The sequence below is a fragment of the Lissotriton vulgaris genome, chromosome 2_1, assembly GCF_964263255.1.
Source record: "Lissotriton vulgaris chromosome 2_1, aLisVul1.2, whole genome shotgun sequence".
NCBI lineage: Eukaryota > Metazoa > Chordata > Amphibia > Caudata > Salamandridae > Lissotriton > Lissotriton vulgaris.
Window position 1 is genome coordinate 1280196192 of NC_141687.1, and position 15214 is coordinate 1280211405.

At 42.7% G+C, this 15214-nt stretch overlaps 1 protein-coding gene across 1 annotated transcript in view; it reads left to right on the forward strand.

The window, feature by feature from the left end:
• The window catches only part of TMPRSS13 (transmembrane serine protease 13), a 229667-nt gene that overhangs the window by 194216 nt on the left and 20237 nt on the right, over positions 1 to 15214 (forward strand). Inside the window, exons 11-12 of the mRNA XM_086957023.1 lie at positions 7553 to 7695; positions 11455 to 11607. Coding sequence (XP_086813149.1) covers positions 7553 to 7695; positions 11455 to 11607 — 296 coding nt within the window. The remainder of the gene's footprint in view (positions 1 to 7552; positions 7696 to 11454; positions 11608 to 15214) is intronic.

Below are 15214 nucleotides of genomic sequence, written 5' to 3' on the forward strand. Positions count from 1 at the left end.
TGGAGCTAAGCTTTTTTATTTTTTGGTGGAGGGATTGGACCCAAAATGCATGCTTCCGCATTTTCGGGTACATTCCTTCCTTTACCTCCAGTAGGATATTTGCTACCGCACCCAGTATTTTGATACAACAGGACAACTCCACAGCATATGATAAAATCCTGCATCCCTGTTGCTGCACCTCAGGCAGGCTACTATGGGGAGGGATTATAATCGACTAACCTTTTTAGTGTAAAATAGGCTTTATGCAAAAGACTGAACTGCAGCAGCTTGAACAGGCATTCATGGCTATTTGGGGTCAGTATCGTCACTCTTTATTAGCTTATTTATGCCAGAAGATACTAGCATTTAAAAGACGATAAGCGTTCCCGTTATACAAAATACATCAAAGGCTTGTAAATGGCTGATAATTCTCATCTGATGCAAAGTGCTACTGCTTTTGTGCAAGATGAGATCGAAAATTGATTGAACAGTGGGATAAGCCATTGAGTGCATAAGTGCTTAGACTTGGCGCAAAATAGCGTAAAGTGTGTTGTTGACTCCTTGCAACCCACTGTACAATCACAGAGCTCTGAGTTGATGCAGCTGATGGAGAATTTGGCAATATACATTTTAATGGGCAAAATACCTATGAGGAATTTAGGTATAGAGTGTGGCATGCATTGGGGCTAGAGCCGTTCAGATATTGCTCCATGCCCAGTGTGTGCTTTTGGTGCAAGTATTTTCAAATTAAGAAGGCCAAGCATACTTTGGGGTCATAACTAAGTATTAGTTTCGAGCCTGTGCCTTCTACTGTCCATCCAAGTCTCTAGACCATTTCTCCCTGAGTTCTTCTAAAGAGCATTTAGATATTTCTAGTGGTGCTCTGTAGAACTGGTTTACTTGTCACAAGGCCAGACTGACGAACCAAAAGAGCCCTGGTACAAATTCTCAACAAAAAAAACACCCTTTGTCTCCTCACGCTATCTCGCAGTCCGTCAATTCCTCCTCTCTATCTTCATACATCCATTCTCTCTCTCTCCTTTATGTTCTCTCTTCTCTCTCTCTCTGACCCTCTGTACCATCACCTCCCTCGTCTTATTTTCTTTTTCTTGAAGTCTCCTGGTGCCTGCTGTAATTAACCTCAGGGGATGCTGGGGAAAGTGAACAACACCATGGGCTCTTAAAACCGGCCTCAAAGGGTTCAAGACTTGCCTCCTTCTATGAGCAGTAACTTTAAGTCTCGATGTGCGAGCCATCGCAGGTCGGAGAAATGTCTGAGCTCACCAGCTTCCTAGTTTTCTCTTTCTCCCCACTCCCACCTGCATCCATGCAAATAATGGTTGTCCATCCATGCTGGTTTATCCAGGGCTGGACTGTTCCCATGAGGCACAGGGTCAGACTGATTAGCATATGGCCATGTCTGAACTGGGGTGGCAGAGTGGGCTAAAGAACGGTGATGGATTAAACCCAGATCTGTTGACTGGGGGTGATTGTTTGATTGGTTCAGATGCTCCGTCCATCACCACCCCCTTTTGTACCGGTTTATCCTGAGCAGCAATGCTTAATATGGGCTGGTGGTTCCAGGTGCGGCCCAACTGGACTCATTTGTCCTCATCGTGCCAGAGCAGGGAAGTAAAAAACACAAAAGGGAGAGAAGACCGAGGAAGAGAAAATAAGGATTAAACAGAGCCTGGAGGAGTACGCTAAAAAATAGGGGAGCACCTTGTGGTAACCTAAACAGGCATGAGGTGGCCGTAGTCTTTTACAGCTACAACCGTGGGCATTTGAACAAAACTTTGGGTCCCGGCACTTATTCTTATATTATTTAAGCAATGGCAAGCAAGCCCTGAATCAGGACACATGGACTATACATTCTTTACAAACTCAACTCCTACCGCATCGCTGCTGCGGTGATTTTTGCGCTGTGCGGCATTTTTAAAAATACCGCGTTACATGACGAGCTCAGCTCGTCATCAGCACACGCCACCCGTGGCTGATGACGAGCTGAGCTCGTCATCAGCAGCGAAGGGGTTAAACAGCGGTCAACAGTCGTGGTCACTTTAGCCTTTTGGATTGATAAAATAAAAAGTTCACATTGAAAAAGCATCTGCTGCTGTGGCTGGGTTTTCTCTAAACTAATGTTGGATTTCACCACCTTTTTTGCTTCTAAAGAATGAATCTTCCAATACAACCACCTGCAGTTTCCAATTTGGGATAGCAGCTCTAGGCTTTCCCGGCTGCGGTTCCATTAAGATGGGTTACCAAGGTATTCTGTTAGTAAGGCTGATGTAAGTTGAGATACTGTGCAAAAGATCCTATATAATCTAATGTGAAGATCATGCACATGGTAGTAATATTAACTAAGGATAGGGTTATGCACATTTTTTACCATTCTTGAAGTGCTTTCCTAGCGTGTATCACTGGTAATAGAGGTAGGGGTGGATAGGACCGGCCCAGATCTGTCTCACACACACTGGTAAAGAGTCCCCATACAAGCATAGGCAGGTTGGACAACTGGCCCACATTTTCTGACCATGCATAAAGAAATCCAGCCTGATGTACACTGTGCGTATAGATACTAGTCATATTTTCAGGCCATCCAGCCTTCCACTTACCAAGACAAATCATCTCCACCATTCTGTTTCTACTTCATTGACTGTGAAGGGCTCTCTAAGCCTCACCGATCCCATGACTTTTCACACTAAGAATATTTTGAAGGTACGTGTATACCTCATATGCACGCCCTTACAAAATGATGCAAATATTTTTTTTATGTAAAATATACCCAGGAAGCAGGAAAGTAACACCGAGAGCAGTGGTGAGGGTAATCTACTTGTGGGTGGAGGGTCATGAAACAAAAACGAAAGGCAGGGGTGGGGAGAACAAACAACGGGCAAGAGAAAGGAGGGCTGGCATGAAGGAGAAGCAACGGAGGAGAGACGATTGTGGAGGAAGCAACACAAATTTCATCTGGTAGCCAGAAGAAGCACACAGGGTGAGTGCAACATAGACATGGGCTGGAAGAAATACATGGGCGATGGGGAGCAACAGCTGGAAAACTCATACTTTCCAATGGAGTGCTTGACCCAAAGGAAAAAAAGTAGTTCTTGAAAAGCAAGCAGTGGAAGCATAGAAGCCAGCCAATCAATAAATGATAAAGAGGCTATGCTCCATCGGAGGGGCAAACACAAGGGTGACAGGCTGGGAAATTAATTACAGCAGCCAAATGATTGACAAGAAAGCCAACCAATGATAAGCACTTGGAGCGCTCCAAGCTCCTGTATGTTCTAGGTAAGCTCATAGCATGTCTTGCAAAAGACACTGCATGTGCTGCCTAGAAGGCAATACCTAAAAAACAGTCGAGGACAGCTGACCCCTCCATCTTTTTTTCAGGTTATTCCCTTCACCTTGAGGCAGGTGAGTTTGCTTTTAAAAAATAATACGGGATAATGAATTTTGATTTAAAATTATATTTTGAACCTTTTCATGGGACTGCTCATGCCCATAATATTCCACATAAGTAACCTCTCTACTTACAACATGAGAATACTTTAGCTATGAATGGCACCAGTTCTTTCCCATGATTATAAAGGGTGATTTCTTCGAAAACGTGTTCCCTATTATGCAGGCCATTGGTGTCGTTGAGTTAAATGCAACCAACACAATCTCTCCAGTGCTAATGATTAATGGCTCCTAGTCCAACATTTTTATAATTACTGTAAACTCCATCCCTCCATAGAATGAGGTCTGGAGCAGAAAGTGTGACAGTTTTACCTGGTCACCTCTGCCGGCCTCCCCTTGTAACAGCTCCTGGTCACTACTATTTATTGTTCCTTGATAACTTTTCTAACGATTATATATATCATATAGTGCTTATTATCGCATAGTTGTAGTTCGGACAGTAAAAATTCATAGCAAGTCATCTGTTAATATCGAGGTCATTTTATGCATTTAAGCATACTCCTATAGCAGCAGTTCAGAATCGGAACCAGCATCGTTGATGTCAATTGCCATCCAAGCAGAGCCATCCGCAGGCTCTGTCTTCATTGGCTTCCATCACCACAATGACTTCCTGCTCTCCCAGCACGAACCTGTCTCTGAAATGGTCTCATTGCCCTTTGGGTTTGGAGTTCCTTTTCCTTCTTCTTCTCAGTGGGTGTTGACAGACAGTAGATCACTCTCTGTTCATGTCACATATTTATAAGCCAAGCCCTAGGTCTCTATTGGCTCAGTCAGGAATCTCGTCTTGGACCTTTCATTTTTGCTGGGAGGAGGAGCATGTACCTTACACCGTCTCTCCCCAGTTTTCTTTTCACTGCCTAAAAGGCCGCTTGCTGCTGTGCAGTATAATCCAGACAAAAATATTTGTTTACTATTCTTCAGTTGTAAATGATCGAGCCCCCATGCAGTACTGTATTACTGTCTCGATAGTACCACAATCTCACTACCACAGGTCATGAGAGCCAAGGTTCCACGTAGTCCCTCCGGTTGGCTCCTTCTATGTCCTTTGGCAGTGTAACCACTTGAAGATTATTCCTTCTTGAGGCACTTCTGAGTCTTCCACTATGTACTTCACAAATTGCAGTCCTAGTAAGGCCGTGGACCTGTGCCTTCAGCTGCTCAGTCTGGGTGCAGCTCCTCTAGAACTATTTCATTCTTCTTAGAGCGTTCAGCTAGTTCCTTCCCATCTACACACAGTGGCACTTTATCTATTGCCACAGAGTCTATTTTACTTTCCAGAGCCTCTCTTGCGGCTGATATAGCATCAATAATGATATCCAGGTGGCTTGTCTCTGGTTGTGTCTGTCCTCTTCATTTCTATAGACTCCTTGAGCTTCCCCTTCCTAAAATCCTGGGGTTTTCAATTGGTCTTACTATTTCCAGGGCTTTTCTTTGGTAGCCCTTTACTTGCCCATTTTGTTACTATTGCTTTCTCTTTCACCACCTGGTATTTTTCACACCCAGCACAGAAACCACACGTTTCAGAAAACGTGGTGCACTCTCCTGCTCCCATCTTTCTCACCAGGTGATACCTCCAGCTTTTGTTTGGTGCCCAGGTATGCTTGCAAGTGACATCAGTAAATACATCTCAAAAGCACAGAAAAGGAATAGACTGATATAGTCCTCGGTCTCAGGGCCATCCAGTTTGCAGTTTCTTCCTTGCCCCCCTAGTCCTGTAATAGGTTGGGCCCACTCCACATCACACCAGCAACTGAAACTAATGGACTCAAATTGCAGAGGGCAGTCACAGCACTTCCCGTGTCCCTTGCAGGCGGGAATCAGTATGGCGCCTGCTATACAAATCAATCATTTTGTACTTGGTAGAACCGTTGCCAAGGTGGTCGTGTAATCTGCCACCCTGCCATAGTTTACACTTGGAGTTCACAGCACTGTCTACTGGTTAACCAATCAGTTCTTCTTTAAATTCAATGTTTTATGTAAAGACTTACTCACAGAATCTGTAAGGGTTTTAGGAGCACTAGTTCTAGTGGCTCACCTAAAGAGTACACACCTCGATCTTGCGTGCTTCTGAATAAGAGGGCTTAGCATTGTGAAGTGTTTCGAATGGAGGGCCACCCGACTTTCGCCTCTGGCTTTATTCTCAGGTTCCATGATGCCAGACTTCAAGCTCGAGCTTTCAGTGACTCACCCACCTCCATTCAAGGGGGCTAGCAAGACATAACAGTGGTTAAAAAGTTATAGTGCAGTTGTGGAAAAGGTGATGCAGTACTTAATTTGAGCCTGTGCTTGCTGTGGGGAGCACATGCCTTTATGTTTGAAGACTGGCACTTGTATATCCTCATCAGACATTTCCAGGGAGCAAAAGAAGGAAAAAATGCATAAAGGTAATGTAACACAACTTGTGCTATGTGAAGCGCTCTGGCACCAGATACCTTCTGGTCAAGTTTGCGCTATATAAAACTCCGTCCCAAAAAAAAAAACAGAGAAAGACAGAAAACCTGTCACCAAGGGAGAAAGCAGAAACCTACAGGAGAAAAAATGGGGCAGAGAGTGTCTGGCAGTGTATTAAAAAGGCCTGAGGTGTATTTAGGACTACATGGAGAAGTGTGGCTCAATGGTTAGAGCGGCAGACCCTCATGCAGAGGTCTGGCTCGGGACCAGGGTTCAATTCCCTGCCTCGGCGGGTCTTGGGCTCAAAATTCCACGGACCTGATAATTCTCGCCTCGGTGCCTATTCCAATCACGGAGTCCCACTCTGCAACTCTGGGCAATAGCTTGCTTAATCTCCACAACGGCCCCCACAACACTAAAGGATGCCTGGCCTCCACCTTGGGGGTGCCCAGGAGTGGACGCCTCACATGGAAAGCCAGGATGGGTTCCACAGCGGTATTCGTACAAGCGCCTTGAGACCCTTGTGGGTGAGTAGTGCGCTATACAAGTATCAATTTGTTTACACCCCATTGGTATCGGGCATGCTGACATTTTCTAGCACTGCCTGTAGGTGTCTCAGCAGCGCAAAATAAGCATTGGGCATGGGAGATTCTGGAGTTAGAAGGTGACTAGAGGATAGGGGGAGGCATAGTTATTATTGTTAGTATGTTGTTCAGGGCACAATAGATTGGGAGTCAAAGAATCTATATATTGTTATTCTAATTTGCTTCCAAATTAAGCAGCTTTTTTACACACATCAGGGCGGTGTAATTGATTCCTCTTCCAGCCAGTATTTTTGGTCGTGATTCACATAACTCTATGAGCATGCAAGTGTATTTTAAATCGAACTTATTACTTTGGTAGTAAGCTCAATGTAAGGGAAAGGGGTTTACCCAAAGAGGGTATTATGGGAGTAAGCAATGTGAATATGGTTAACACACAAAGTAGCATTTTTAATGACCCATTTACTGTTTTACTTGTAAACAAAAAAAAGAGAAATAAAAAAATGCACACATTTATATTTTCTACAACACTAAGCCTAGTGTAAGCTTAGGAAAAAACAGATATATGTTTGGAAATTTAGGAAACTCGTACATTCCTTGCTGTACCCTAGAAGCTTTATGAATATGGAATATGTTGTAAATGTAAGCAATGTTTAGGCATTTATGCATGAGGCGTATACAGCTAATCTTTTCTGAATCCTGCCCTATGAGACAATTGGTCTGCACTCTTCTGATTCCCATAAATGTTTCTGTTTTTGATTTGGAGTTATATGTTGCTACACACAAAGTCCTACACAACACAAGACCAGAATACCTGAACAGGCGCATGCACTTTCACCAACCCACCAGACACCTACGCTCTGCCTCACTCGCACATCTGCCCCGCATCCATTCAAGCAAAACTGGAGGTTGCTTATTCTCCTACATCACACACAAGACATGGAACGACTGCCCTCAACACCGCAGATCCTACTTCTCTCTTCTTCAGTTCCGCAAGAATCTGAAGATCGGATTCTGAGTAGAAGCACCTTAGGCACCTCACAACTACACACCTTCCCAATTGCCTGAATACCCTCTCGGGTGATTAGTGAACTATACAAATCAATATAACATAACATCTGAAAGATGGAGAAAGGTCAAGAGACAAAAGTTTATTTATTTATGTTTTTTCTTGGTAGAGGACACATCCCCATACTTGATGGAGGCATCTGTACAACTGATTGACTCGCGACAGTGCAACATGCAACAGATTTACAATGGAGCCATAACCAGCAGGATGATGTGCGCAGGACTCTTGCGTGGCGGAAGGGACAGCTGCCAGGTAAGACCGAAGTCGGACCCTTCTCAGCTGGAATTGTTGTGCAGAGAAGTGCTGTGTAGAGATTGGGGACACCTGTGAGGTAAGCCCTCCACACAATGTGCACTGAAGTTCTGTCACTAGCATGGTACCGCTTCTTGGGTGCTCCTCTCTGTCTGAGATAATGAGTTGTGGAGTCCTACTGAGGGCAGGGCTTCACCATAGTCAAGAATACTGTAATCGGAGTTCTACAAAGCGTCACATAAACCAGCAGGAAGTGCTTCATTTGTAAAAGAATAAGTGATGGAAGTTTTGCGCAGAAGCCACACTGAGAAGAACAGGGGGGCCGAATACTGAGACTGTGTAGTCTTGAATCCACCCCATGCCTCTTTAATCCATCACTTGACACTCCCTGGCCCTTTATGTCACTCTTGCAGGTTCTGTTTCATCCCTGCTTTCTCCATTTGTCACTCTAAAGATGCTGATTTGGGTAAAAACCCTGAGCAAACAAAACACATGCTGCATCCACTTGAGAGCCTTGTTCAGGATCGGAGAAGAGCAACAGCAAGCTCGAACAGACAAGATGAACTGTGTGATATTACCATATACAAGTGATCACCTATGGTTTTAGTGTCATTCCAAAAGCTGAGTGACTATAGGCCATATGTTAGCTGCAACATGTATGGTCCCCTGTGCCTGGCCTAATATCAACCTTAGAATCAGAGTTTGACTTCAAGGCTAGGATGTCCTGCTATTGAAGACAAAAACATGTTCAAACGATTTAGTTCTGAAATAAACTTTGATTCACCAACCAGCATATGAAACACCAGAGTTGCCAACAGACGTCTGCCAATCTAGTGCCTGTAATCATCTCATTCACTGATGTATTTTTCATAATGCAAACACACATCAGAAACTGCAACAATTCATCAATGCTGCTGTACAGCTGGACATGCATGCCACGTTCATACCAATTTGCTGCCTTCCTAGAGTGTCATTTTTCTCGAACAGACACTACTTTTTCCTGGAATCACACAGGCGGCTCAGTGGCTTCCATCCTCGCTTTCGCCTCTCACACACAGACCACCTTTCTGAGTATATGAAGCACTCCTCCTATCAAAGAATGAAGTCTAATCCGCGGTCATATTATTATTAAACTGTTGCTTTATCTTTGACACCACAAATTACTCTTAAACCACATAGTCAAACATATGTGATCTGAGGTCAGGAGCGCAAATGGTTCGCCTCATAATTGGACGAATCTTATCACAAGCTTTAGCTCTGTACCTTTTACTCCAGAGCACCTATTATCACCAATACGGTACCAGAAGATTTGGTTGTACCTCTTTTCCACCGGAACAGTTAGGTTGAGAAAAAAATCAGAACCTGCCACATTGCAAAATCAGGGATTAATGTTTCAGAACAAAATACCCTTGTGATATCTCAAATAGAAATTCTTCTCCAGAGCCCTTAGGACTTTGTTACACTTCTGTTTTGCTAGTTGACATTCCTGGGACACCATCCCTAACAAGTCCCAAAAGCAAGATACCTTTAGGTTCTGAACCCTCATCCCTAATGTTGGCGCCTTCTCCAGAATAGTCTTCCACCATTTACGGAAACAAAGGTGGATCGACCACCTTCCTCCTTACGTCCTTGGACTGGTCTTCACAATCACAACATCAGGCCTTTACAAAAGATTCCCTGAATACGCCAAAGTCAAAATTCTGAAGGGTCGGATCTATGCATACTCTATACCCACACTATTCACCATGATTGTCTTCCATTGGATTCTTTTCAAAAAAAGATTCCATACCAATATACCAGACTTGGGTCTATCGGTAGGGGGACCTCATGAAAATCTTCTAATAAAAGCTGTCCAGACACCGGAGGTCAGCATCTGACTTGCAATCCAGCCACTTAGACTAACACTGTGTTTTGGACGAAGTATACATCCACAAGGCTCAAACTTCAGCATGTCAGCCAGGCTCTTCAGGCCAGATTTCCAGGGATTCCACAGGAGACTAAACTGCCAAATATTCAACAGCAGTAGAAATATAATGCTCTGTAAAACAGCACAGAGAATTTCCACTTAGTTGATTGCCCGCAAACCTCTAAGTGGCAAAAAAAAAAATGTATATCCTTTTTGTGTTCCTGATAAAATTCCTTTATTGGCGTGGGATGCTCCAAGCTTACTGAATTTATTGGTGTAGAAACCCGGACATTCTGTTTTGCAAATATTTAACCTGTACCCCCTAAATCATGGCATTGTCCATGTATGTTTTATCTCATTAAGCTCTTTTTTCAAATTCTTCCTACACCATCCTTCCACTGCAAAGAAACTGCTCTATTGGCTAACGTGAGATCTCAACTAGACCATGCCAAAAGTTATTACCTGGTCAGCTGCAACACACATATATATATATAGAAGATTAAACTGCACATCTTCTAGAAGACCACTCCGAGGCTTTTGTATGTTTCTAGTGCTGACAGATCTTCATAGTCCATTTGGACACCAAGAAATAATTCTGGTTTGGTCCCTGCATTTGGATCACAGCACACTATTGCCCCGAATGTTGGCTGATGAACTGACTTCCTTTTGTGCCTGTTCCTGTTGTGTTCTGGCAACCCGTATCATCCTCTAGTCTGTCAAACTCACACTCTGGACCGATTCTTTGTCATCGGAGCAGTTTTGACGTGGAGCATCTGCCCTCACCCCTGAGGATGTGACTTGTCATTTCACCTTCTTTATACATTTTAATATATGTTTGTTCCTCTGGACCTTCAGTCAGCTGATGTGTCCTAAAGAGAACAGTATTCAGTTTTGGTTTAGGATGTGCTAATCTAATACAAGAGTTTCAGAATTTCCTTAATTAAGATGGGAGAGAGAACATTTTTGCACCACTTCCCCATGATGGTTAAGGAGGACCAACATCCCCTCTCGATCGCCCTGAAAGATGTCAGTTTCCTGTATTTGTATGGAAATGGAACAGCCATATTTCAGAATCAAAAACGTTGGTTTATAAATGGCCAAGCACAGTGACTAGTGATGCCTAATATTTCATCTCCGAGTGAATAGGTCAATGGCAATTTCTTTCTCGTTTGTGGCAAGTGCCTATCAATCAGATTAGGTTTTGCAGTTACAGAGACGTCTCATGTCATTTTCACAATACGCCCATTCAATTTGGAGAACTGGGTTCTGAGGACCTGTTAGCTACATGTTACGGTCCTGGATGTAGGGCTATTTTAGCAACATTTCTAGCAAAAACTTTATTTGACACTGAGCTAGCTCCTACCTAATTTTCTAATTAACAAGTGTTAACTTTAATAAACTTGATTGAACCATTTTTTTTCCTTTTATGAAGCTTGGATGAATGAATGGCTGATGTCAACCCAGTCAGTATTTACACATAGGGAGCGTAGATTACATACAGCAAACCCAGTCGGAAGCACCTAGGTCACTTGCTGATCTTGGTAGCTGAGAAGAGAACAGGGGCAGTAAAATAGTACATAGATATATGTGTGTGTCATGGGCTAAAAACACATCTGTCTATGAGGATATGGATTGACACAACACATTTCAAAGGGGCTCTCAGACAGCAGCTAAACCCAAGTGGGAATGACTTTTGGAGCTTGTGGTCGGCATATGAATAATTATCTCAAATTGTGTAATAATGACTGAAGTTATCAAGCCAAAAGTATTAATGGATTACGAAGTCATCGTTAGGGGTGAAGATGCTTTGCACCAATCTAACAGTTTTCTTATTTCCCTTTTTGCCTTTTTAGGGGGACAGTGGAGGTCCACTAGTCTGTGAAGTCAATAACCGATGGTATCTAGCTGGTATAACAAGCTGGGGAACAGGGTGTGGTGAAGCACTGAAGCCTGGTGTGTACTCCCAGGTCACGGAATTTCTTACTTGGATATTCAGCGAAATAGAGGTAGGGGAATTCATTCTGAGCCCGCCGTCTGAAACGGGCAAGGAGTAAATTTAGTAGGTGGCACTTGAATGAGAGTGTGATGGGTGCCATAGAGATGAGCATTCTTGGGTTACAGCAGGGAGGGATATTGCTGAATGCCCTCTGGAGGGTTTATGATGGGTGATAGGGTGGAGAAATTCATGCTGCATGACATGGAGCAAAGATGGCTGGGTGAGGGAGGAGGGAGAGTGGTCAATACCAAAAATAGGTACTGCATTGGCTGGCAGGATGGAGGATCAGAGACCAGTGACTTGAAGAGGGAACAGTGTTGCGTAATAAGGGAATCAGTGAAATTAAGTGTTTTGTTACAGACAGAAATTGGTTGCAAAGCACTGTGAGTTTTAGTAGGTTGAGTGAAACAGATGAACATGCTAAGACAAAATAGGGTGAAGCGTAGGGACTGATTATGAGCAGCAGAAAGGCAAACTTTATGAACGGGGTGTGTGAGCAGCAGGAACAGAAGGTGACCGACCTGGATGAGCAGAGACATGAGCAGAGGGAAGTATGTCTATGTGAGCAGCCGGCATGAGCAGAGGTAAGGTAAGCAGAAGTGTGGAACAGAAGGAAGAACAGGAGGTCAGCTTTATGATCTTTGGAGGTCACTTGCCTATCCTGGAAGAAGAGGGAGATCTGGTCCAGTCTTCAATGGTCTTCTCTGATCACAGGCAGTCGGTCCAGCATTCTTCTGTTCTTCCAGGGGTCTAGAAGTGATTGGAGGAGAATGCTGCGGGTGCCACATTATGCCCAGTAACTTAAGTTGCGCTGTCCCACCCGTAAGCAGCATCCCCTTTGCACTACTGAATATCCTCACCCAGAGAAATGGATCCAATCTTCACAAATGTTTTTGATATACTTCTCAAAAATGCTCAATTGCATTCGGTCTCCAAATAAAAACCACACCTTGCTGATCGTTGCTTAAATGTAATTTAATCATTAAAAATATGTAATTCATTTCGCTGTTGCAATTACTTGTTCATTGTTTGAAACAATCCTGCTAGGAGCAAATACTAATGCATTATGGCCTGTGTGCCCTTCATCAGGGAATACAAATTCTGAAAGAGAACATAAGTATACTGTTTAAGCCACCAACCAAATCACAGATTCATATTTATAAAATATATATATATATTGTCTTATTTACATTTGAAGATCTGTGAATTATCTAAGATCATTAAATGCATACGTGCTATCGCCTTCCCCCCCGAACACTGATAGTGCAAATTGTCAAACTGCAATATACAGTGGACCTATGGACCCATTCATTTGGATCACATACTATAATAACCAATTGAAGTGTTCCTAATCTTGCTATTTCAAAAAAATAAATACATTTGTGGACTTATGCGTTTCATGAGCGTACGCCTCCTAAGAGTCAAAGGTCAAGGGTGACTCACTGAAATGTAAATTAAAACCTAAACTCGTTGACAATGTTCATGCCATTACAGCCCACAGAGCAAATTGTGTATGCCTCACAAAAATATAAATCTAATGCAGTGTGATAAAAGCACTAAAGTAATACCAACACTATTCTAAGGTAATCATTTGAAGCAGCCTGTAAGCAGATGTATGAGAACATTCCTATACCCCAAAGTGAATTCTAATGGCCTCCGCATCTAAAAGCATGCATTCGAGTCGAATCCCCAAGCGCCTCTTTTATCTGTCTAGTGCCCACCTCCTTAGCATCTAACCATTCAATGCATGAGCCCAAGAACACAAAGCTGTGTTTTGGTTTTTTTGGGCAGTTTTATAATGCGTGAACTCGACCCGAAGGTATTAGAGCACTTTACAGGAGCACCAGTTGAATTACAGATATATACATTCATTTTTTTAGGCATGGGGAGATTAAGTGATCTGCCCAGAATCACAGGATGTTTGAGCCTCCTGCCAGATTCAAACCTGGTTCCACAGCTTCAAAGTCAGTCACTCTAGCTGTGAGGCCACATCCTCCAGTTATAAAATTATCAAGTGAAAAAACTCCAAGCAACTGTTGTCTGGGACCACGTGTCAGCGTTCTGGGAACATGTGTGCTTTTGCGTTCCGGTCTATTACCATAATGCGGGCAGAGCTGTGCACTCACTTTCAGTCATGCTGTACCTCATCCAAAGGTAATGGTCAAAGATTTTAAAAAGTTAAGTGAACTCAAACGAAAATATGGGCCCCACAGTGCACTCAATTCCTTAGCTGGTTGTCCTTTAACTATCCCAAAATTCATAGGGGAACATGTAAGATGCTCATAAACGTAAGTGTGCTCAACCTGTGTGAATTGTCTTGATGGTTATCCTGTCATAATACACAAAACAACCGTACCACCTGAAGTGAATGTGGGTTGCCTTCAAATCGGTGGCCAGAAATGTACAGTTCACTGCAGAATGGGCCACACAGCAACTATTCCTCTGCGTCTAAGACAGGCGCCATTTTAATGTGTTTATATACACCACCAGTGGTAACAATAGAAAGGGAACTCCTCAAATAAATTCAGAACTTACTAGTGGAGAGATGTATAAGTTAATGCTTGTACTAAAAGCTTCAATGCTGTCAATCTACCCAGTGGCTGTTTTGTTGTTCCTAGAACACTAAAAAAAACGAATGGAACCCTTCACATGGAAAAAAAAATAACTATGTAAACCGATCATTTTTTTTAACACAAACTTTATTAGGTTTTTCATTTGCAGATTTACAATTTGGATAATCGGGACCCGTGCATTTTTATGTGCAGTTTTTTACATCAGTTTTACACCATATATGTTGTACTATCACATCTTATCCTATTGACCCGACTGTGTATACTCACATAGTAGTCAAAATATCATTGAGTCATGTACATTATCAGTATCGCAATACATCATCAAGTACATGACTAGCTTGTATATGGGCCAAAACTCAATGTAGACTCACTTACCCTATCCCCCCCCTGTAAAACCAACCAAAAACAGAATGAAACAGTTGCCGCTATACAATTTTCACATTATGTAAACCGATCATAGAGAACCAGTTGTATTGGGTTATTCAAAATTATCCAGTTGAAAGTCCTGTGCTATATGATGGGCTGATGATCTAAAACAAGCTCTGAAATCTGCACATACTATGTCCGATGCCTTAGTAAAAACGGACCAAGAATTCTATCACCTGGTAAAGAAGTGTGCCTAAACCAAATGTGTCAGACTCAAAAAGATAAAGAATATATCTCTGCAGGTGAAGATTGAGTCCGTAATATCGGGACCACACGGAACCTGTTAAAGTCTTCTTAATCTGATACGTAAATATGTCATGAACATGAATATCAGGGTAAAATGTTAGTGTGCCTTCATTTTCAATCGTGTCAATGAAAATAAACACTATATCCAAAAAGTGTATTGTAAATTATATCTTAGGAATATGTTATGATATGATCTTTGTATAAATGAGCATGAATGGTATAATACAACCAGACTGTACTCTCTCAAGATCCACACAATTACAGAAAACAACTGATTTGCATGAGATCATTTAAGCCCTTTAGGGTAAGTTGTCCAGTCATTTTATCCAATAGATTTCTCTCCTCGACAGATTCTTCTTGTTGTCAATACCA